Source organism: Podarcis pityusensis (genome assembly GCF_964106645.2).
Source record: "Podarcis pityusensis genome assembly, chromosome: 11".
NCBI classification, from domain to species: Eukaryota; Metazoa; Chordata; class Lepidosauria; order Squamata; family Lacertidae; genus Podarcis; species Podarcis pityusensis.
This window is the reverse complement of record NC_138036.1, coordinates 16,856,009-16,881,707: the sequence shown is the minus strand read 5'-3', so window position 1 is coordinate 16,881,707 and position 25,699 is coordinate 16,856,009. Positions and strand designations below refer to the sequence as shown.

Genomic DNA, 25,699 nt, shown 5'->3' with positions numbered 1-25,699 from the left:
TTTCATTGGGTGGCTATATATTTAAAATTGTTCTTACGCTGTTAATGGCAACCAACCCAGTGGTATATAAATCAATAACTATTACTCTTACGAATACTAGTGACTCATTAGGAAGCCAGGCTTCCTTGCAGCTCCCCACTAATAATAATAATAATAATAATAATAATAATTTTTATTTATATCCTGACAAAGCCGGGCTCACCTGGGTTTTTTTATCATTGCATAACATGTGAAATGGCTCTGGCCATGAGCGTTTAAGATCACGTTAGCATTGTATTGCTGAAATAGACTTTTATTTAAAATAGAGTGAATACAAAACATTACTATGCTAATTGAAGTAAAGAGTTCCACAACAGAGCAAGGATCAACCCCCAAAATTCAGGAAAGCATTTAGAAATGCTTTTGTTGTATTAGAGAGCCTCCCCACCCCATAATATTTTAACTTGGGATGACAGCGGTATCTCCATCACTTGGATGTGCTTGGTCCGCTGTCTGCAGCATCAATTTAAAATCCTACAGGAATAAGAAAAGAATAAGTTAGAAGGAAGTCGCTATACAGCCAGCTGACTGCTGAAGGTTACTGAAGTAGGTCCTCTTATTCAGCAATCAAAAATAGACATGCTGATCTACATAAAGAATAGATAATACTTAACTAATACTTAACACTCAGGCTAATACTTAGCTAATACTTAACACATGGAAAACTAGCAAAAAACTTTCCTCTATGGTAGGAAACTTAGCACTGGAGTAAGGATCCCTGGAATACACCTAAGAGGCATTTGAAAACTTTTCAAATAATGCTAGCAACATATAATTTATTAAAGTAACATGGCTGCACCCCCTTTTACAAAATTAGAAGTTATCAACATTCTCTATTACCAAAAATTATTTGGGTAATACAGAATGGTTATTGGTACAGAATTATACACACATACCGTAGTACCCCAAGGACACAAATCACCTTACTCCAAATACTATGCAAAGGCTTACAACTAGGAAAGTAGTTATGAATCAGAGTTATAAGATTCTATTTTATCTAGCTTCTATATTACCTGAATTCCAAACCAACACACATTTCCTCCACCAATAATATTAATTTCACGATGTCACAATTTTGTACGTTCACGATGTCGAAACAAAACAAAACAGAAACAGGCTGTCGTGTGCAACAACCAGCCAATAACTCTACCTTTGTTAGTTCATATTTTAGAAGTTGTTACTTGTGAGGGTAAATCCTATTATTTGCCCCCTTTGAGCACAGTCATCAGTGTGCTCCATCTGCTCCACTTTGCCAGATTGAGCTTGGGCCATGTGGGCATTCCAGTTGGCCCGTAAATTGTCTGTAAAAAAACAAACAGGTAAACAAAAGGAAAAAAACCAACCAACCAAAACTCCTCCTGGGGGTGGTAGTTGCTGGATCCAACCACTTTCTCTGGGTGCACGTGATGAGTGCAGGGTGGGCTCCAGTGGAGAATTGCACAGGCCGATAAAATAACAATGCACATGAATCACAGAAGGGGGTGGCCACAAAGGCGGCGGGATGGAAAGTGGAGAGGGAACCTGGCCTGGAGCACGAGGTCAAGCTCCATTGCTGGGCGCTGGGAGGCCTGGCCTGCCAAAAACGTTGGTGTGGGTTTGAAAATTCAAGGGGGAGGCTGAGTAGGAAGAGGCAAAGGATGCAGCAGGCTGGCTTGTGTGTCAGGAGCCATGTTCATGGAATGGGGAGGGAAGGGATGTAGGCTTAGATCTTGGGAACGGAAAGGGGAACGACTGCTCTAAGAGGGCTACAGCACTGCCTCTGACTGGGTATTATTATTATTATTATTATTATTATTATTATTATTATCTTACTACAAAAAAATCTAAAGGAATGGTCTTAGAGAATCTGTTCAACCTACACCCCAGCTGACGCTATTATCAATGTTTGACAGCAGAAATGAGGAAATAAAACTGAAGCCACTATTATTATTTTTATTAGTGCCTTTGGAATGAACTACCATGGTTCAGAAGTGGAAGAACCAACACTGGGAAAGGGTGGACTAACATCAGGAATATAGCTATACAGGAAATGCTTACATGGCATGTAAGACTTGTCTGGTAGGACTAAGCCAGAAGCCTTTTGGGCAGTTTGGCGAGATATTTTTGAAGTTATGAATAGGGCATGGCTGCCACACTCCTTGACAGCAGCCTAGGCAGATATATGGAATATGTAAAAATGATATGATTTTTGCAGAGTTATAGTGATGCACACCCCACCTTTCCCCTTCTTTTTAGCTCGTTTCCTGTGTTTGTTTTCCTCATGTGAAGTATAAGATATACTAGTCACTTATATCTTTTATATCTACTATCCATCAATATGTGATTCAATAGTTCTCCCTATTGTGTTTTGTTTTCTAAACTATGTGCAAAATTAAGGAAAAGTCTTGAAGCAACTTACAATTGTAAAAAGAAAAGAAAAGCATACACCCACAAGAATGGAAAACAAACACCCAAAGGCATAAAACAACATTACTGACTGTAAGTGCTCATCCCATAATATTATAAACAAGGATAAATGCTACCCTACCCTGAATGATGAACACCAAACAGGCAGGGTCATCATAGAATATGATCCCAGTGAAGTGGAGGAGGGGGGAATGTCCTGGGTAAACAGGAACGTCTCAGCCTGGTGCCTGGAAGTTGATAATGATGGTGCCAGGAATACTTTTCTAGGGAGAGGATCCTACAATGGAGGAGCCACCACTGAAAAGGCCCGTTCACATGTTGCCGTTCTCCATAACTCGTTGGAGGGGGCACACCAAAGGCAAGGTCTAGGTATAAACTGGAGGCTGCCCATCTGTCCCTAGTACTATGCACCTTGAGTTGCTGGCAAGGGGGAAGAACCACTTGTTGCTTTATCTCAGGGAGCAAAATGTGTTGGGCAAGCCCTGAAAAGAGAGGATGGCTTTGTGGATGCAAGAGCAAAGGAAAAGAGCAGAGGAAGAGGGGCGTGGATGTATCTGGGTGACAAATCGAAAGCTCTGGAGTCTATTGTACACTGAGTGAGTGGAACAGAAAGAACTGGGCATGTGAACTGTGTGCGTGTGTTTGTCATGCAACACCACAGAAATTTGCTAGAAATGATACAAAAGAGTACAACTGATTTCTTACTAACCCTTCATCAGATGTGTGCCCCGGGCAAGCTTACCGCCCAGGCGATTTTGCACACCAGTATCTATTAATCAGTACCTGCACAAGAAATTCTACTTCTGACACACAGAAAGAACAGAACAGAACAGTGAATGCTCTCTCTCTCTCTCTCTCTCTTTCTTTTTAAAGGTTGTGACTCAGAACTGAGAGGAACTGATTTCAAAGAAAATTGCCACTTCAAGGAACTGCCCCTTAAGAATGAGGAATTGCAACAACCTTCAGAGTGACTCACAGCTCCCAGAAGGAAGGGATTAAGAAATTTCCACGAGATCTGTTGTTTCTCCCCACTCAGCTCCAGGGAACCCTGGGGATACTTGGAGGGCTTATCAGGAGTGCCTCAACGTTCAGCAGTTAGAGGACACGCTTCACTGAGTTGTATCTCCGTATCAAGATGAAAGCAATATCATTAAGAGTGATGCCATTAACCAAGGGTTGAAATAGAGCTATCTATTGTATTCAAAGTTAGCCCTGCTCAGAGCGGACCCATTCAAATGAATGTCCACAACTAGTTTAAGTTCCTTAATTTCAACAGATCTACTCTGAGTAGGACTAAATATGGATGCAACCCTATTTGCTTATACTTGTGGGTTGTGACTTATTTAGAAGTGGGTTGTACCAGGGGGCACCAAACCATTTCCATTTTTAAAAATTGGGTGGGGAGAGAGCTGGAGAAAGAGAAAGAGAAGTGAAGTTACAGGGAACCAGGCAGGGGCTCTTCTCAGCAGTGGTACCCACACTGTGGAATGTCCTCCCGTCATATATCAAAGAGGTAAACAACTACCTGACTTTTAGAAGACATCTGAAGGCAGTTCTGTATCGGGTGTTCTTTAATGTGTGATGTTTTATTGTGTTTTTAATATTCTGTTGGAAGCCACCCAAAGTGGCTGGGGCAACCCATCCAGATGGAAGGGGTTAAGGTAAAGGTAAATTATTATTATTATTGATATTGTTGTTGTTGTAATACACTTCCACTTGTCCCATGCCTAGAAAGTATGGGTCCAAGTGGTTTTCCATTTGTTTAACACTTTCTAGGCAAGGTTCTGAGTAATTTTGCCCTTGTCCCACTGCTTTCCTTGGGAATACCCAATCTTTAGGCAATAAATCGTCTCAGGTGTCAGTCCGGAGAAATCCCAATTGATGTTTGCTCTGGTTCTGCAGTAAAGATGGGGTTTCCCAGGGGGAAAGTGGAGGGGCAAGGGCAAGTCTGGATGAGCCCATAGATATACCCAGTGATTGCAGCAGCAATGCCGCACTCCAGCTATAGAAGAGTTTCACTGAGGCATGCTGCTTACATCCCATGCAAAAACTCTGCATTCATAGCACTGTAGTTAATAGCAAATGAAGCAAATGGTACTAATGAAAGGAAAATGTTAGCCAATGGAGGGCTGTAAATCATTATCAGTTCAAGGATTCTAGAAGAGACAGATACATACAATCAACATTTCATTAGCTTATCTTCCAAAAACCCAATAAATAGGCACATTAGTGAAAAATCAGACTTGCCCTGCTGTGAAATCTCAAACAATTAAACTTGCTTAAATACAATTATTTGCCTGTACTATACAGGATGCACGTGATTCCTCAGAAACCAAAGAGGTTTGGGCCATTATTGCAAAATGATCTGGAACACAGATATATAACACGGAAGGTCTGCTGTACTGACCAATGCAATGGAGAGAGAAAAAAGAATTAAAGGGTGAACTACAAGTGACCAGCTGTCTTGAATTGCATATGGTGTGCAATAATGATGAATGATAAAAAGAACGAGTTGTATCCAATGAAGCAATTGTGTAATATGGACAGTCTAAGAATTTGGACGTACAGGAAAATTGTATACAATATTTGTATATTGTATATTCTGTTGGAAGCTGCCCAGAGTGGCTGGGTTAACCCACTCAGATGGGTGGGATACAAAAAACAAAACAAAAACATCATCGCCACCAGCAACACTACTACTAATAATTATAAACTGCTTGGTTAACTAGTTTAGAATCCTTCGTCTCTATACTTAAAAGCCTGCACAGACTGTGACCCACCAAGGCAAAAAGTAGCCCAACATGGGGCTTGATGCACCTCCTAGTTTACTTTTCCTCAGAGTCGGTGCTAGCTTCTCCGGGATGCTGTGCACGCAGGGGCAGGGCCACAGGGGCGGGGCGAGCATCCCAGGGGTGCGCTGCCCACGGGGGCGGAGTGAGCCGCTCATGGGGGGCGGAGTGAGCCGCTCATGGGGGGTGGAGTGAGGTGCCCATGGCGGACTGCTTCCTGGGCGGGGAGGGAGGGAGCTGTGCTGCTTTGCCAGCAGCCTTCCTCCCTTTCCTCTTCCTTTTGACAGCTCGGGGGAGGCTCCCACCCCAGGAAGCAGCCCGGGAGCGGGCAGCAATGGCTTGCCACCCGCCCGTAACTCCCAAGCCTCCCTCGAGCAGTCAAAACAAAGGGGAAAGGGAGGAAGGCCGCCGGCAATACGTCGCAGCTCCACCCCTTCCCCGACGGCTCAGGGTAGGCTTGGGAGTCATGGGCAGGCAGCGTGCTGAATGTCACCCCCCTCAGTGATGACTCCCGGGGCAGCCCGCCCCCACCGCCCCCTTCCTCTGCCCCTGCTCTTCCTCTGCCCACCTAAGACTCCATTTCCCACCTTCCTCTGCTGTTTCCCTGCATCTACCTTGGACGATAAGCCCCTTGGGGTGGAAGCAAGTCATGCCTGCCCTCTGCAAAGTGCCATGCACATAGATAGCAATATTTAATACGGGGTAATAAATAGTTGTGGTGCCTGCCTGGGACTTCAAAAGCCTGGGATCTGCCAAGCTCCAGGCCGGCCAGCAAGGCCACAACTACATCGCTTCTAGGCTGGGTCACAAGCTGCAAAGTCTTGCTTAGAAGCAAGCACTTCATCCACAAAGGAGCAACATGCGACATTACTCAGCAACGCTGCTTTCTCCTCTGGTTCCCTATCAGCTTCACAAGTGGAGATGTTGCCGCCTTATAAACCACACCCGTTAGCTTCTGCTCCTTTTATCTCACAAGTGATCTCAGAATAACACAGATCTATGGGGTTTGTTTTCGTGCAGTTTTATTCTTCTTGAAAAGAAACCTCTGTTTTGTTTTGTTTTGTTTTTGCATTGCTGTTTATTCGATGAGTCTTGGGAGAGGCGGGTGCCTATCACCTTGGAACCTGACGTAAAGACATTCAACCTTGAACCTGACTGCCAGCATGCAAGACTAGTTGCAGGCTTTAGAGCTATCTAGGATGATGTGTTCTCAACACTTTGTCATAGTGGGCTTCCCCAACCTAAAGAAAACCATTGATCACTCCCAAGCTCTAGGGTACCAAAACAATATAAAGAAATAACTTGCTAGATTGTCACCATTTATCAGCAGTAAGTATAAGGAGATACAGAGTGAGGAAGGTGGAGGTTAGTTCATAGCCTCCTGTTCCATATATCACGCATGCAAAATTTGGAGATAATGTAGGGTTCCCTAGCAGCTGTCTTCTTCAAGGTTATTTTAAATATTTTCTAGAAGCAGCAAGGGATGAAATTTTATGCTATGGGGGAGGGAGATACATATATTGATCTCCAGTCCTCACGAAGGTAGAGATGAATGTCCAGTGGGTGAATATGCACCTCCATCTTTGATGAGAAAATGTGTGGGAAAAGGACATGCTTCTTTGTATGTGTGTTTCCAGAATACATCCAATGACCATCAAGTAGTAATGACTCCAAATGAGAAGATTCTGGCCTCCAGTTTCCTGACCTTTTCTCCTGTTTTGGGAAATTCTGGACACCCTCTGCAAAAAATATTTGTGGTTTTTAAATGCCACATTTGCCCTCATTGCCATTTAATTTAACTGAGCAGCGATAACTCATATGAATGTTGTCAATGATGTCACAATGCTATTATCTGATAAGATGGTATCAAGAATGGTACAAGAGCTGATTACGACCGTCAGCTACACAGAAGGTCAGCGAGGGCAAATGAGGAAGCGGAGGAGGGCCGATGGCACTGAGAAACAATAACCAAGGGAACAATTGGGCCACCAAACCACGTGCCAATTTTGAGCTGCCTGTTGCAGAACATTCAGCATAGCCCCAGTAAATGCCCTCTCTTCCCTGTTCCAAGCAAAACGGTTGTTACAATTGTATATAGAGACTCTGTAAACGAAGAGGTCTGTTTTCACTTCACAGCACTTTGTATTTCCTGAATGTAAAAGAAAAAGACAAGACATTCCGGATCCCTGTGTACTTACAGGGAAATAGATACTTACGTGAAGCTTGTACTGCTGGTAGCTGTTAATCAAGTCTTGAATGAAGGGGTGCTGCAAAAGAAGCGCCACTGGGATGGGCGTCAGATCTTCGGAGCCGAGATCCCGGTATACCTTAATGAAATGCTTCAAGGGAACATAACAAACGGCTTACTGTATTAGGAAAGTGTAGCCATTTGGAAAGCAATAATCAGAACGCTGTCAGAAGCAGCTCCCCTAGTGGGACAGAGCCTTAGCGCTGGCTTCCTGGCAGCAGCATTGCTGAAGATTACCAGCAAGGGAAAAAACAAGGCAATGGGGAGATTGGGCAAACTGATGGGACCACCGGATTGGCTCTGATGGTGAGCTGCCAGCCCTGATCTCCCTACTACCCTCCATCCTAGGAAGTCGCAGTGATGCTGGGCTGCAAACCATTTCTGCAAAGCAGAGATGGACATCCTTTATGGCCACGGGGACTGCTCTATTCTACTGACAGTGGCCTGGGGGGCTGTGACTCTATTTTGCTATGCAACTGTTGGGCAGTCAGGCTCCATGAAATATTTAGCAACTATAGAGAGTGCTTCAAATGTCTAACACTTGGCCACGAGGATGGTCATAAGGATGGTAACTGCTTCACAAGCATTATCCCAGTGATCTTTACAATAGGTCCGTTAGGTCCTTAGCATTAGCCCCATGCTTCAGGTAGGAGTCTGAGGCTGTGGCTTGCCTGTGCTCAAGTTCAGGGAACTGGTAACTTCCAGTCTCACAATGCTAGCTGCTATACTGTACACTCAGATTAAAGGCCATTACATGAGACATCCGTGGAGAGAGACAACTTTTTTCAGGGCACATGTAACTGTGCTATTTTCCTTAAAAGTAAAACTGTGAGGAAACTCTCTTACTACATCTTGATTAAATTTGGTTAAAGTTGGTAGACTAAAGTCTATGTATTTAACACCTTGCCCTTCCTCACAAAATCAGCCTGAGGGGGTTCCAGCTGGCTGTCCGTGGTGAGCTTTTGACAACCTGATACTTAGAACTCTGTGTAATCTTACATCACACACACACACACACACACACACACACAAACACACACACACACACACACACTAGTTTGTGTAGTTTTCCTATATTTATGGATCTCCCCATCTATGGAGGTCCCAAGAGAGCCCTAGCCTGGTCATATTTCAGAAGCGGCAGAAGGCCGTTTTGACTGGGCTACTATTGGTTGACGAAACTTAAGCAATCCTGCCTAATCTTTAAAACTGTGACATGTTACCTGCAACAAGCTTCTGGACAAGAGTAGGATACTAGATTAATTAAACAAGCACTGGAACCATTTGCTAGTTAACCAACCTCATAAGTATCCTCTGGTTTCATATAACCATTAAATCTGTGGTTGTCAGCAGCTTTGTTTGTTTCATGCTGAAACACTTTGAGTAGTGTATCCAGAGAAATGTTTCCTTCATTGGTGAAAGACTCAGCTTCCTCTTCTTTTTCCTTCTCTTCTTCTTCCTCTTCACCTTCCTCAGCAGCCTCCTCCTCTTCCTGCTCATCCTGTCCGTCACTTGTTATCAGCTGCTCAGAAGAAGGAACATACTGGGGACGGAAAGTGTGACAGATTGGAATAGCTTTGCTAATGATCGGATGATTAAGTTTGGTGGCCACTAAGGGAGGAAGGAACTGTCAATTTCAGTTCTCTCTGTTTCTCATTTTTCTAATCTTAAATTCAGTTTGTCACCTTCTGCTACAATTTGTGATAGCCTTCATAAAAATTCATTAGAATTTTGTGCAAATTTCTCCTATTAACAAGGTTTTATAAGGAGTTTTGGCTAATGTGCACATTTTGGGAGCAATTTCCCCTGATATAATTAATTTTTGCATGCCTTTTTCACTAACATATTATTTTTTTCATGAAATATACATATTTTCCCCTGATATACCGTATTTTTTGCCCTATAGGATGCACCGTCCCATAAGGCGCACCTAGTTTTTTTGGGGGGAAATAAAGGGGGAAAAAATTTATTTCCCCCCCAGGCATGGGGCCTGAGCTTCCCCCCAACCCCAGCCCCTAGAACAGGCAACTCTCCGCAAGCCGTGGGAGCCCGGCGCGGGCTCCCACGGCTTGCGGAGAGCTGCGCGAAGCTGTGCGCACCGACCCCTCTCGCTCTCCAGGCTTCAGTGAAAGCCTGCATTCGCCCCATAGGACGCACACACATTTCCCCTTCATTTTTGGAGGGGAAAAAGTGTGTCCTATAGGGTGAAAAATACGGTATGCATTTTCATAAATTTTGCATGTTTGTAGAGCTGCATTGCAAAATTCAGACAAGTGTGAATTTGTAATGCCAGGGTCTAATTCATTTCTTTAGGGAGGACATTCAAGACTGGCACCATCACTAGAAATCTATACTAGTTTTAAAATGGTTTAACTGGTGAGGATCCCAAGAACTGTAGTTTTGTAAGTTTGTTGGGAAGTCTACTGAGAAAAGCTTAGCCTGCATTGCAGAACTGAGATTCTCACTGGTTCCTGAAGAAAGGCATGTACTCTATTATACTAATCTGATTAGAAATATCAGGCTGAACCATCCCTTCCTCCTAATATATATATAGTGGTAACTATTCTTCTTCTTCATTATTATTATTATTATCATTATTAATCACCCACCCTTCACCCTAAGGTCCCAGGGCGATTACAACATGAAAATACAATATAAAAACCAATTTAAAACAATTTGCAACCACAAAAAATAGATTGGTCCGTGTGTGTGTGTGTGTGTGTGTATGTATGTATGTGTGTTTGTGTGTTCACCATTTTCCAGAAGCTATACAATGAAAGTGCTGGATGCACCTCTTTGCAGAGTTCTACAATTTAGGGGCTGCCACAGGGAATATCATCTCCTGGAAAGTCTCCCCCAACCCTCTGAGGGTGGAGGAACTACCAAGAGGCCCCCCCTCTGCCAATCTTAGCACCCAATAAGATCTGTAGGGAGGGAGGCAGTTTTCAGATATTGGAGGCCTAAACTGTTTAAGGCTTCAAACACTAACGTGAACACCTTGAATTAGGCCTGGAAGTGAACTGGCAGCCAGTGTGGCTGTTTTAAAACAGAGGTTATGTGACATCTAAAAGAGATCTAAACGCAACCCTAGCCAGTAATGTAGCTGCTTCATTGTGCAGCAGTTGACATTTCTCAGCAGAAGAGATGTCTACATCATGCCATGGTCTTCAGACACATATAGTGGGATTCTGAAAGGCATCAAAAGAACTTTCGATCTCTTTAGTGACTGTTAGTGAGGAATATGGCGTCAACTTCTGCCGCCAGGACATCATTATTTGTTTCTCCTTCCACACCCTTTTCTTCTTTTCTTCTGTACAGTGGTACCTCGGGTTAAGTACTTAATTCGTTCTGGAGGTCCGTTCTTAACCTGAAACTGTTCTTAACCTGAAGCACCACTTTAGCTAATGGGGCCTCCTGCTGCTGCCGTGCCGCCAGAGCACAATTTCTGTTCTCACCCTGAAGCAAAGTTCTTAACCTGAGGTACTATTTCTGGGTTAGTGGAGTCTGTAACCTGAAGCGTATGTAACCTGAAGCGTATGTAACACAAGGTACCACTGTATTACTGAAATAGTACAATTTAATTATCCAAGAAAGAGTCTTAAAAAAATAAAAAACATCAGAGGAAAGCAGTAATTAAAAAGGCTCTTTATCAACAATGCTACTGCCACATGCCGCAGGAAAAGACCAAAGGGTGGCAGAGCTTGCAAGCAGATTTTAATTAAAGGCATTTACGGTCCTGAAAAGCCTCCACAGCACTTTACCAGTCCACAATGGACAGGCTGACTGAACAAACTGCATTTCAATTTTTTAAAAAGTGTGGAATGGGAGGGACTGCACAGGAATCATCGGGATGCAATGGGATCAGCAACAACATCATCTTGATTCTCTAGAGAAAGTGAGTGAGCAGAAGATGGCAACTCCAGACTAAGGAGGAAGTGTGGAAACAACCCAGAACAGAAAGGGTGATTAAGTGAAAAATCTGCAGAATTAGCATTCTCATTTCAGTTTGGTGCAGTCAGTGTAGACTGAAATGAAAACAATATAACAGCCCAGCTTTAAGGAATAAGAGATTCAATTTTCATCAGCAAACGCTAAATTATTGTCAAGATCAACAGCACATTTACCCGTTGGGGAACAGGAGGGAGTTCCTGTTTTTCCCTGTGAATGTGTGTCCCTGTTGCGACACTGAGGGCCCGATAGACACCATCGACAGAATCAGGATCAGATGCAAAATAAAGGAGCATCTCCGTGTAGTTTAGCTGAGGAGGGTCTTTTTCAGGATCAGCAAACAAAGAAAAGAAAAACTGTAAAAGAAACATGCTTCAGTTAATTGACGTAGAGGATATTGTATGAGAATAATCCATCCAAGTATACATGCAATGTCCGAACCACTTTGCAAGTCTTTCAGCAATGAGGAACATCTCTGCACTGGGAAAACTTTGTGTGGTTGTAACGTGCATATAGTGATCTGCAGCAATTTTGCGTTGGGTATTTTCATACTGAAGTTCACTTTCCATTCATGTGGAGCAATGTGGTTGCCACTGCAACCAGGAATGCACAAAAACTTAAGGGGGGAAATTCTGGAACAAACCTTAAAATGTCTGGCTTAGCTTTCTGCTTGTATGGTTGGGCTACCTTGTGTATTAATTCTGTCAGTTTTGTGTTATACAATTACACAAAGAACAAAGGAACCACATCACTATTCGATCTAAGTCTGTACTGTACTGGCACCAGCTCTCTGGGGTCGCAGATAGGTTTCCTAGATCTAGCAGGGGACAGCAGGGGTTTTACCTCACACATTCCGACTGCAAGACATATGCTCTACCACTGAGTTATGGCCCTTCGTAACCAATGGGCAGTCTTTTTTATTTGTTGGGAAGCAAAGTGTGAAAATATAGGATAGAAGGCCCTTTGATCCTCTCCAGGCCTTTTTGTGTCAGACATGTAGCTTGTCAATTCAGGAAAGAACTTGGAATCAAAACCCAATATGCATCCCAGTCAGTGCAAACTATTACCCTCGGATAAGAAGCTGATTAAAAACAGACCTGTGAGATTTAAGCCACACAGATGTGAAACATTTTGTAGAGAAAAATATTTCCCCAGAGGTAAGTTTGCAATGCTCTCTTTCCTCTTAAGGAAGCCAATCCTGATGAAGGATCTCACAGCTCAGCAGAAAAAAGGGCACCTTCATTGTGCTTCTTACAGTGAACAGATCATTATTATTTTGGTGGCAAGAGGCGTACATATAAGTTAAATACCACCGCCTGACCAGAATGGAGAAGGCAAATGGTTCAGTGATTGAGCACTCATTTTACTTGTAGAATGTTCCAGGTTGAATTCATAGTATCTCCAGATAACAGACCCAGGACATTTCTACCTGAGATCTTGGATGGGGGGGGGGGGGCAAAATTGTTGAGCTTTTTTTGAAATTGAGTTGAGATTTCCCGGACACTGAAATGGCTGGTCTTAACTGTGCTTAACTTTAATTTGGCTTGCAGCCTGTGATTTTTTTTTACACTTACTTTTATAAGGTGCTCCTGGCGGTTAAATGGAAAAGGTTCTGTGGGGCTTTCTGGAACGGGTAAATCTTCACTGCCTTTAAACCACAGACCGACCTGGAATGACAGAACTACACAGTTGAAAGGGATTGTGTAAGTCAACTAGCCCAAACTGCTTGATTACTGCAGGATCCACAATGCAAAAGGCAAAAACTATAAGCATCCCTGAGAAATGTCTGTTCAACCTCTGTTCAAATATCTCCAACAAAGGATAACCCACCACCACATACCAAGGTAGTCTGTTCCACTGCTGAACAACTCTTACAATTATGATGTTTCTCTGAACGTTTAGCCAAATCTGTTTCTCCGCTAACCCGTTGCTTCCAGTCATGTTCTCTGGAGCAACTAAGAACAAGTCTTGTCTATCATGTGGCAGCTCTTCAGATATTTAAATACAACTACCATTCCTTATTCCATCTTAATCTCTTTCCTCAACTCTTTCCTCGTAGGACTTGATTTCTATTCTTCTCACCATTCTGGTCACCTGGACATAAAATGTTCTATCCAACCAAATCATTGAATGCACATGGAACAACTTTCACAAGTTTCAACATAATTTCCCCTTCCTCTCTCTTCCCTCCATCTGCCACTCAAATTTGGTCTGGGGCTTATCTGGGGGTGGTGCCAGGGTGCATAAAAGGAGTAAAGGGAGGAGAAGTTCTGTTGCATTCACAGATGTCATTCTGCACATGCAATGATTTACTTGGATACAACCCAAAGAATGGTTATTATTCATGACCCTCTTTGGACACTTTAAGAACTTAATACAAAAGCCCAGGAGGATCCAACCAAAGGCCCATTTAGTCTAGTATCCTGTTTCGCAAAGTAACCAGATACCTCTGGGAAATCTGCAGGCTGAGTTTCAAGGCAATAGCTTGCTTTTAACTGCTATTAAGTATTAAGGCTTATTAGGCAGATATGGAGGCACTGCTGTTGATAAGGTCACCCAGTCACTTAATCATTGTTGCTAATGACTACCATGCCAATCTCTCTCAAGGCTCATCTGTTCCACTCTAGGATATATATCCTTTGAGTGCAGTGATATATAATTGATTTTATGATTTAATTTTTAACACGTTTGTGTGCACAGATCTATAACTGTGTGTGTATATGTGTGTTAATACACACCCCCCCTCCTTTTCTGGTGCAGGTATTTATCAAAACCAACATGTAACAGGATATATTCCAGGGAGGGGGAAACTGTCCTTAAAAAGGCAGCAAAAATTGATTTCCATGCTAGGCCACATACAGCAACAGCAAGACTTCAGTGACTCATTAAATGAAACATTCTTGTGTTTCAAAATATGAGTCAGTGATTCTGGTTCTAGAAGCAAATCAGGAAAAAAAAATCAACAGCTGAGGAGGATAAAAAGAAAGTTGCAGTGGCTGGTTTTAGATGAAATGGGGTCACTTCTTCATCTACTACTCACCCAGCAGTAATCTGCAGACAGAACTCCTTGCACAGGGGCCTAGGGAGGATGCCTGACCCAGGATGCAAGCCAGTTACCATAAGAGGAAAACTAAGCCTTAGCGGCTGTTATTGAAGAATGTTTAGGCACGCTATATTATCAGCCATCTAAATCTCATCATGAATGCTGGTGCAGTTCTGAAGAATGTTAGAGCAGAACAGGCAACATTCTGAACAGTGAACCAATGGAGCACGTACACAAAGTGCTCTTGCTGTCTCTCAAACTACAAGTTTTAGAATGTAGTGGTTGTGCACATGTATGTATGTATGTATGTATGTCTGCAAAGATGTCTTGCAAGTTTCTTAGTTTTGCTGGCATTTCCTAGGCATGAGGCAAGAAGAGCTGACTGTACTAGCTGACTGGCAACAGGAGGGAGGGGCTCACACCATAGTAAGAAGAGACCAGGTTCCCCTGTGTTATTAGGGGGTGCTGTATGAGAGAAAAGCACAAAAGAAAGCACTTGTACAGGAAACTCTGGGGAACAAACTTTGACAAGACACCATTCACACAATTTGCAGTTGCATGAATGGCTTTTAAATCCTGAATCCTTGTGTTGGACAGTGGGAAACTGTAATCCCTTGCTGTGTTCCCAATTAAGGTCTCTATTGCTCCCCTCTTGCCCTGCTATTAGGACTGGAAGGAAAGTTCCCATTGGAGTGAATATTATAGCTCCATCCTAAATGCAAGTAGCAAGCATAGGAGGTTCAGTACAGATCAAGACTGCAACAGGAGGTGAAGGGTTAGGGCCCTTCCTGTCCCCCACACCAAAGTCCCAATTTGGATCTGGGCTTCCGCTGGTGCAATTTGCTTTCAAAAAGCCCTCCACACAATTGCTAATTGTGTGAATTGCATTCTCTTCTAGTTTGGCCCTGCAATGCACACTTCAAGAGGAAGGAGAGCGGCATGGCGCTCTACGTGACATGCTCACTGAAGAACTGTGTCCCAGAGTGTTTTCCTTTTGGTAGGCATATACTGTGCAGAATGTGGCCACCAAAATGTGGCATCAGGAAGGAAGGGCAGCCATCATTCATCAGGGATGTTGAAAACTCCATGGAAATGGAAGCTGATGCTGTTGATGCACTCTGGAGCCTGTAAAAATTATGTGAGTAAATGAGCTAGGCATCTGGTTTCCAGAGCACATAGAAGGACTAGCTCTAGATCCCAGGGCAGGAACAGTGTGTAGAGCAGCTGGAATCCATCTCTCATCAGCCCCAGCTGACATGGTCTGCAGTCAGGGACGATGGGAGTGCTAGTCCAGCAACATCTGGGGTGTGTGCTTCAGATTCCCTTTCCTTCCTCTAAGTGGAGAAAGCTTTTTCTTTAGCACTTCCCCCTGCGTTACCTCAACATGCCTCTCAACAAATTTATACCCATATTCTGTAGTTTCTTCTCCCACTCTCCCCTTCACACCCAACTTTTGCCTTGTGTTGCCTGGACTACAGAGTAGTTGTGAAAAGCTATATCCATACATGCTGTACTGTCCACTATGGCTATAAACACAAATCAGGTAAGCATTGGGCAACAGGCTTAATCAAAGGGACCTAAAGAAGCTGAAGGGTACAAATCAACCCTATTTTTAAAAGCAGACATGGGGATTTGGGGCCCTGTTACAAGCTTGTCCTAGGCCCAGAAACTGTGATTCGTCACTGGCTGCAGCAATGGAGCTGAAGGGGGCATCATGGAGGCATTTTTGCGAATGGTGTGTGCACACTCATTCCTGTATCATGTTCATTTAGAAGTTTTGCAGTGTTTCAGGCTTCTCTGACCCAAGAAATGAATGTTTACACCACAGGAAAAGATGCGTCTGCTTGGTATAACACTTTCAAGTCTCTGAAAAGAAAACCTGATTACAGTTTGTCTCCAGCATCAATCCGTTCTATGGTGAAAACGAAAGCAGTTGACTTGAAAGCTACCTATGTCAGAAGGGTTCTTTGCAAGTCTATAGATTATACTTAACATGGGAGGCAAAACCCAGTATATAACTTCAGTATATATCTTCAGTATATAAAAACATTCTTTTTCTTGTCAATATCTGGGAACAGAAGCACCACAACTCCATTCACAGCCCCAGTAAGCTAGAAAACCCTGCTCATATTATTTTAGCCTCATGGACTTTTGTGGGATTTCAACTGGGAAGTAACCAAATTTTATGGGTGGATTTAGATTTTTTAAAAACATTTTTGCTCAAAAACAACATCACTTACACATTTTTCTTGTTTCGCTCAGATTTACCAGCCCAAAGATCAGAGAACTGATACCAGATACTGAACCAAAGGATGTTCTACCTAGCTTCCTGTGTTGACTCTGGAGCTGTTGGTATGTTTTTAGTCTCTTTGCTGCTGAGCAAAATACCACAACTCTGCGTAGGTGGGTGAAATATTGAGAGCAGCATCTCTTTGTGGTTTTTCCATCCCTAGTGGCGACTGTTTCTTTTCCTTTTTCTGGTGAAATGTGTTGCCACATGATGGGGGTTTGCTTTTCCTTCTTCTAGTGAAAAGTTGCCTTTGTACTGCCATTGAATAATGGCAGCAGAGAGCAGCAAACGCAGGCATGAGCCATTAGCTGTCCAGGGTTGGCACCTAGGAAGCTGAGTTCAGAAAGGTGGGGGAGCAGGACACAGGACTTAGCATCTCATCTGTCCCTCCAGACCCACTTTTCCTCACATCCGCTAAGCTGTTCCCTCCCATGGGTCAAAAGATCTTGGGAGAAGATGCAGGAATTAGCCTTTTGGGATGACTATGATACATCTTACAGGGAATGCAATAATGCTCCTCACTCCCTGGAAAGCAAAACCAACCTATTTGTTATAAATTACTACAGTGCTAGGATGATAGGTACTCTACAGAACCCTACCCCAGCCACATCATGCACTTCTGAAGGAAAGGCAAGGGAGCACCACATGAAACTGACCTAAAATAATTTGGTATGAAATGTTTAATTTGAAGTAATTTAATTTATGAAATGTTTTGAAGCTGACATGCACTTCTGATTCGTTTCACGCACACATGTCAGCCTATGTCATTTCTGAACCACATGCCACTTTTACAACACAGTCCTATGCATGTCTACTTGGAAAGAAGTCTCACTGTGTTCAGAGAGGCTTGCTCTGAAGTTGGTACACTGGCCTTACAGTTAGGACGTGGGGTGGATGGGCCTGTGTTGGCTAAAATGAAATTAAAAACCACATTGGTGCATGAATGACGAGGGGCAGAAGGAGCTGCCAGTTTTGGTTCTCTCCACTTCTCATTTTTACTATCTTAAGTTTAGTTCTCCACATTTCTGAAACAATTTGTGTTGTGTTTTTTTAAAAAAATCCTCACGAAACTTCATTAGCACTTTAGAGCAAATTTCTTCCAAAAAACACATTTCTGTATGCAGCTTTGACTATTGTCCACATCTTTGCAAACAATGTCTCCTAACAGAATGCATTTTGCTATGCTATTTTCACCAGTACCTTGATATTTTTGCACATTTCCCCCTGGTGTATGCATGTCTGTGAACACTGTGTGCTTGTAGCATGGCACTGCAAAATTCAGATAAGAGCGAGTTTTGAAGGAAGCCTGTGATTTGGCTTCCATATTGTGAAAATTTGGTAAACTGGGCTTTAAATGTGAACGGAACTGAATTTTCCCTCCACCCCAAATCAGGGCTTGTGGCCCACAGGGTGTGAAGACTGGCTGGCTGCTTGTCCCAATGGTTTCATTGGGACTCACAGCCACAAAAATAGAACTTGAGAGAAGAAAGAATTGGGACCTGATCATATTCTTCCTCTGTGACAAAGCCCGATCCATCTACATCCACATCCTGGAATCTCTGCAGTGTTTCAAGAAGCTCTGTCACTGAGGGCAGAGGCCAAGGCTGGGAAGCTGCTTGCAAGAATATACGCCAGTCCACAGTGTCTGAGTCCACTGTTAACGCTGCTGCCAGGCCCTGCAACTGTAACATCCAAAAATACACAAGTTTACTTAACACAGTAAAAGTAAGTGGAATGGGTAATTAAGGGCAGGGCCATTTTATGGACTGTGTATCTTATACAGACAGAAGGATCCTTTGGCTTCAAAATCACTGACTGCTCCCCAAACAGAAAGCTGAGACTGGGCAGAAATATAGTCCATGACATCAATTGCAGGGAACTTTTTTCAAAAGAGACATTTTAATGCCTCGTCTCAACACAGGACTTCTGCTTTGTGACACGAGACAGTGCTCCAGCAGAAAGCAAGGTAGCATTTGAATACAGACATGTATTTGAAGCTGGTTGACTGACTGAACTCAAAGAGGGCTCACTAAAGGTTCCTTGTCATCCTGGAAAAAGTGATGAGGGGTGCCACAGGGTTCTGTTCTGGGCTCGTTGTTGTTCACCGTCTTTATAAATGACGGATGAAGGAATTGAGGGGATGATCAAATTTGCAGGTGACACCAAAATGGGAGGGGTAGCTAATGCTGCAGAAGACAGAGTCAGGATTCAGGATGACCCTTAGAAAATTGGAGAATTGGGCCAAAACTGACAAAATGAATTCTGAAGAAGGATGTTGACAAGCTGCAAAGTGTGCAGGGGAGGTTGACCAGGATGATCAAGGGTCTGGAAACCAAGCCTTATGAGGAATGGTTGAGGGAGTTGGGTATGTTTAGCCTGGAAAACAGGAGACTGAGAGGAGATACAATAGCCATCTTCAAATATCTAAAGGGCTGACAAAATAGAAGATGGGGCAAGCTTGTTTTCTCCTGCTCCAGAGGGTAGGACCAAAACCAATAGATTCAAGTTACAGGAAAGGAGATTCCGACGAAACAACAGGAGGAACTTTCTGGTGGCAAGAGTTGTTTGACAGCAGAATGGGCTCCCACGAGAAGTTGTGGACTCTCCTTCCTTGAGGGTTTTTAAGCAGAGGTTGAATGGCCATCTGTCATGTATGCTTTAGCTGAGGTTTCTGCTATGCAGTGGATTGGACTAGTATGACCCTTGGGTCCTTTCCAATTCTATGATTTCAACAAGCCTCCTCAATTTTGCCTACAAGTATTGGATTTTGGGAGGAAGAAATTTTCAGCGGCTACAACAAATTGACATGGCAGCCAGGAACATATCTTTGCAGATAACAAGCTGGGTTTATTCACTAGTACTGTTGTGTACCTGATCAATTTCGTAAACAAAAGAGATGTATGCAGTGCAATCTGTTTTGCTTCCATAGTCATTCTTTTTATGCTAACTACATTTTATTGTTTTGTGGATGGCTAATGTAGTTACATTTAAAAATGTTTTTGCTGTATTTTACCTCTTTCTTTTTTAATCATAAGGCCATTAGCCCCCAAAGGCTATAAATTCTATAATAAAGACACGTATCCTATTCTAGCAATGTAAGCATCCATTTAAAATTGTAAGCATCTCAATTGTACATCTAGTCAACACAGCAAATGACTGTCAAAAATCACAGGAATAGCGGACACAGTGAGCACTCACATCATAAATGGAGAGGTGTAGCCAAGCATCAGGAAGCGAGTTTGAGCCAAGATTCAAAGTAATCAAGTCATAAACAATGTCAATGAATGTTTTGCTTGGTATTAAACCTAGACAAATGACAAAAGAAAAGTATCACATTGGGACTGATATGAACAGTTTAAAATCTGTTATAATCTTAAAATCTGACTTTTCCTGCTGAGGCATATCACATCTACCTCTCATTTTTATCTCCTAATTTCACAAAGACTGTAATTGCACACTGTAATTGCACTTCCACACCGCAGCATGGCTTTTTTTTGGTCAAAAATTCTATGTGTAGCCATACATGCTGTACAATTTACTCAATAATAATACAATAAGAAACTGAAAGCACAATCCTACGCATGTTTACTCGGGAGTAAGCCCCAGTGTGTCAATGAACATTCACTGTGTCTACGATTCTAATTTCTTTTTTCTTTAGAACTGCAGGATAATTGGTTCTTAAAATCAGATAGGAAAATGTATGTATAGCACTGTGCAAATTAATTTGAGTCTTTCCTGACTTTGTAATGCAAACAAGCAGTTTTTTCTTTGTTTTTGTTTTGCCTGATCCATTGCAGAGGTACGAAGCTAATGATGGGAACTTGTATGAAATGCAGCCATGCTTAAAGGCAAATCCTGTGCACAACTATTTGGAGAGTAGGCCATGCTGAATACATTGCCATTGACTTCCGACTTCCAAGCAGGCATATGTAGGATTGAGCTGCTTGCCTGCATGTTTTTTCTTATAGGCACCTGAGACAGTACTTGAACTGCAAAATGTGCAGCTTATGAAAATCGCATTATTCTGCATTGTGGGTGACCATTTGGGGAAGACCCACAGCTCTGTGATAGATCATCAGCTTTGCATACAGAAGGTCCCAGGTTCTGCCAGTTAGTGCAGACAGTTCTGATCAAAATGGTCTTGGCTTGTGACCCAGCAAGTCAAATGTGGCCTGCCAGTTAGATACTGCAGCCAGCAGCCTATGTTTTGTCATGAGCCCAGGGGGTTTGTTGTAGTTGCTAGAGTGCCAGCCTAACTCCAGGGAGAACTGGGTTCAAATCCCATTCAACTATGAAGATGACTTGAGTGACATTGGGCCAGTCTTAGCTTAACCCACCACACAGGGGGGATTAAAGCGGAAGGAGGCCTTGACCTTCTTGTAGGAAAAGTGGGATATACATGAAATAAAGTTGGGGGAGATCTGATCCAAATTAGGCAAGTTGTCATTTCATATAATTAAAGTTGAAAGCCGGCAATGTGTACAGTGGATCCTTAGAGGAAGTATGAGATGTCTGCAGAGGAATACAAGCTGCTACAAGTAAATAATGTAAACTTATTTCTATTTCTATTTTTTAAAAAGAGAAGCTCCCATGCAGCACAGCTTTTAGAAACTACGGATAGACGCTTGAGCCAAGCAGTTTATAGACTAACAACTTAAGAATTATAATAGTGGATTTCCACCCAATGCAAAAAGCAATGCAATGATTTCGTGAGAGAAATGATAATGAATTGGGTACTATTACTGTCATCCACAAAAATGTTATACATTTTAAAATGTGTTAAAAGTATGCGCTTTTAAAATTATAAATTTTAAGAATGTATTTCTCTACAGTCATTTGACTACAGTGCATCTAAGTGGAAACCAGTATTTGTACGGACGTTCACTATGCGAAACAAGTTGAAAAACAAAGGTATGGGGGCACCCATGCAATTTGTGCCCCATGGATTCTTCTCTGTCTTCTTAGCTACCTCTGCCAAGTAGTGACTATGGAGGGAAAAGGGAAATGGGTTTGTTCCTTTACTGCTGCTAGATAATGCACAATGACCTCTTGGGCCATGACTACTTTTAGCAAGCTCTACATTGGTCAACCAGTTAATCAAGCTACGCATGCATTCAAAAGCAGTGGCGTTCTACATCTATGGCTGCAGCTATTGAATCTGAAAGCATCAAGGTACAAGAGATGATGCTGTGATACCTTCTAGAACCAGGAACATTTAAGATGTCTTATCCGCAGGTGATATCCTTGATGTGTAAAGGAGGCAATATCCTCAACTTATTTTTACTACAAAGATATTTCATTCTGCTTGTTTCTGCTGGCACTGAAAGTCTCATCTCTTCTTTTCTCTTGTTATTTTGCAGATAATAAAAATTAAGTGTCTTGGCATCCTTCGTAGTTAGGCGTTTGATAAAAAGTGTTCTCTTCCATTGCTTGTTTTTAATCCAGTAAAACACTAAGTAGAACAGTTGCGGCAATTAAGAATGAAGAAATGCATGAATGAATACTGTGACTCTTCGGAACAATTTTGGAAGTCCAAATTATTGAGGGAATCAACCCTTATTTCCCTCCCACAGGCAATTATTTTTACATGTCAAATCTCCAGAAGAATGAAAATGAACAGGAAATCAGATGTCAGTAAAAACAGTACAAATAATTGCTTATCCATAATAACCCTAACAGGAATAAAATAATTTATGTAATACAATACAGGATAATAAACAGTTATTCCAAATTATTGTTTTCATTGTTCAGTATCTAGCCAGAATCATAATATTCCTAAACACTTGCTATAAATATATTGGAAAATTCCAAGCGCATAGAAAGACAGTGATAAATTAAAATCAATTTAATAGCAGCTTAACAGAAAGAAGGAAGACTATGAAGTTCCATCAAGGAGTCAAGAGCGTACACTTCAATTTATAAAAATGAACCATACACACACACACATATATATAGACAAAAATGATACTTGGTAATTTCATATGCCAATCCAATACCACATATTTCAAAAGTAATACCTGATAAGCATATTCTGACAAATATCAAGCAGTTTGAAAAGAAATATACAGTTTACAGCTTTTCCAAAAGATATACTTCTTATTTCTCTCCCTTCCCATCTAAATGCATGTGTTAGTTTCATGACACATTATATGTGCTTTTAGATGTTCCATTATAATCAGGAAGTATATAAATTTTGGTTGAATGAATGAATGAATGAATGAATGAATAAATAAATAAATAAATAGGAATTGTCCAGGAAATAGTTACCAAAAAAAAAGAAAAAGAAAAAGAAAAAGAAAAAGAAAAGAAAAGAAAAGGAAAGGAAAGGAAAAGTCAACAGACATTATTAAAAATATTTGAGGAGACAGCTGGAGAGAGTGTTTCACATCTAATAGCTTCCAAATGAGCTTTCCCTTTCCCTTTCCCATTCAGAGTCAGATGAACAATCTGGTGTCTCAGGGTTGACCACGCCCTGCTCAGCCTGTAGTCTCCTATTCCTTTGTGAGGAAATATTCCACAACTGGATAGCCTTTTGGGGGTCAAACTTCTTGATATCTGGAGAATTCATCAGAATGACCATGCGATCGGTCATGCTTTCAAACACCAGCTTTGAACGTAGCCTCATCATTGTAAGTTTCATCTGACAGAAGCCTCGTGCTGCCTCGTCAGAACTGGCAGGTAGCGTCAAGACAAGATCTACCAGCGTCAAGATGTTTGGATATTTATGAGAATAATCTGTGTTCACTGCTTCCCATGTCAATCTCCGGATGCTCTGATATCTAGAAAGGATAACAACTGTTACTAAATGTGTTTCTCCCACTGACATATTCAGAAAATTCATTTGAATTTCATGTCATCTTGCTTGTTATTTATTATACCTATTATACAGCTCTGCTTTTAACATGTTCCATTCGGTCTCCACTTCATAAACCTTCACGTTGGCACATTCCAGGACCGGCTCATAATACTTCGTCAAGACCGACACTTCCACTTCACCAAATTCTGCAAGAGGTTGAATATTAATTTTAAAAGCAAACAAACCACCCATGCATTTCGGAAAGAAACAATCCCTTTGGATGTAGTCTGGTTTTCTGTACCTGGTTCAATTTTGTCCGGCCACAGCTTAAAACTTCCAATAGCGCTTGCTCTCAAAACATCTTCGCTAGCATCACAGAAGCAATCGCGCAGCTGCTTCAAAAGATTGCTTATTAATTCTATCCGGATGGCTGATATGTCACCATCTCCTACAAGCTGGTGACCATGAAAATGTGTGATGGCTTCCACCAGACGCTCCCTTGGCCCCGATCTGAAAAAATATTACATTTAACGAATGTACTGTGTGCCTTTGATTTGGATACATCCAGTTAATATACAGTTTTGGTTAAGCATATACAACCTTGCTCGATACATTTGGAGTGTTTCCAGTGTTGACTGGCTTGTTGCGAACACATCTGCGATGGAAGAGTTCTGATCCTGGGCGACGCGGGAGAGGATGTTGAGGACGTTAATGACATCAAGCAAAAAGTGAGAAAACTTGACAATGTCTGTTTTCAGAAGAAGCTTTAAGAGGTCTTTGGCTTTCTGGTGATTTGAGGAACATGGTTCTTCTTCTACCTGGATGCAAGAAAAACAAGTCAGTAGAGCAATGACCAAACAAAGGTTTTCACTTATTATTTCTTCAAATCATGCTTGGTTTTAAAGAGCCTTTACCTTACTCATGTGTAGGACAAATGCTGGGTATCCTTTCAGAAGGATCTGAAGAGCTGTCTGTAGGCGAAGAAGCCATCGTGAACCACCAATTCGAGAAGGAATGGATGTTCTCAGATTGAGATCTTCATAGACTAGCTTGAGGTCGTTCTTGTTCAGTGGAGAGTTATAATAGTAGTACATGTTTTGCAAGAGCTCTGTTAGAATGGTGTATAGTTGGGTGATTTTCAGTGCTGCCTTGTAAGCTATTTCAAGGTGATGCACGAGGCAATGCACACTCTGAACACATGGCTGGATTTCTTTTAACAGTTTAGCTACCCCATTGCTTTGTCCAACCATAATGTCTCCACCACCACTTCCGAAGCCAACAAGTTTTCTTGCCCAGTCTTGACTTGGCAAATTGAGCTGCAAACTGGTCTGTAATGTTTGCACAATGGCATTCTTCACAGCAGCTGCATCACGTTTGTCTACTGACTGAACTCCAACAATCTGGCAGTGGATCTTCCCTTGGAGTGCAAAACGTACGTACACCAGGGCAGCTTCTCTTATTGTGCTGTCTGTAACGCCATCACTAATGAGTGAGAAGAACTTGCATTTTTCTAATTTCTCTTTCAAGGCTCTTCGTTCCACTTCAGCAATGAAATGAATAAAGATCCTTGCTGCTTTGTCATTTCTAAATATGGAACCAATATCCACTCCTTTCATATCATCCAGTTTACACATCCAGTCCAGGTCTGTGATGGGGCGTCCAGTTTTGGCAATGGCGTGGCATGTTCTGAAAAGGTTTTCTATTCTTCCTAAGGTTGTTTTGCTCATGCTCTTTAACATCTGCTCAGTGGTAGCTGTGTCTGGGACAGAGCCACTGGCTGCTTCCATACAGGTAGCCCATGCATGAGCTTCACTGTTGTGGTGGGCGTTGACTAATTCAAGTACAAAGTCATCAGTCCCAGAACAAAAATTGTGTGTTTTCTCCCCTAAATCCACGTTATGTTTCCGACACAAAGCACAGTACATGGTGCCCCTCTCACTGTCATGTTTTAGCCAAGGGTACTTTGACAGCCATATTTGTTGAAACTGGTGATTCTTTCCTGGTTGTTTTTGGATGCCTGGAGTTATATTCTTGCTTTTAAATTGTTTCAGTGCTGCTATGGCTATAAATATTTTAAATATAACTCAGTATTAGGATGCATTATTATTGTGGTTGCACACAACTAAAGATAGGCATGAAT

The 25,699-nt window shown here is 42.1% G+C and overlaps 1 protein-coding gene across 4 annotated transcripts in view; it reads right to left on the bottom strand.

Annotated features, from left to right (window-relative positions):
* Positions 1–271: 271 nt before the first annotated feature.
* The window catches only part of SPEF2 (sperm flagellar 2), a 91,273-nt gene continuing 65,845 nt past the window's right edge, over positions 272–25,699 (bottom strand). For 2 of the 4 annotated variants that reach the window (XM_080973366.1, XM_080973367.1), the window contains exons 31-35: positions 24,474–25,621; positions 24,160–24,377; positions 23,861–24,069; positions 23,642–23,765; positions 23,090–23,542 (exon numbers count right to left, since the gene is read on the bottom strand). In XM_080973366.1, the coding sequence (XP_080829492.1) occupies positions 23,152–23,542; positions 23,642–23,765; positions 23,861–24,069; positions 24,160–24,377; positions 24,474–25,621 (2,090 nt within the window). In that variant the 3' untranslated portion in view covers positions 23,090–23,151. Of the gene's footprint in view, positions 514–1,189; positions 1,341–7,450; positions 7,574–8,782; positions 9,026–11,606; positions 11,787–13,004; positions 13,098–18,262; positions 18,446–19,961; positions 20,069–23,089; positions 23,543–23,641; positions 23,766–23,860; positions 24,070–24,159; positions 24,378–24,473; positions 25,622–25,699 lie in introns of those variants that run through there. The other 2 variants (XM_080973368.1, XM_080973369.1) reach the window with 2 other exon arrangements.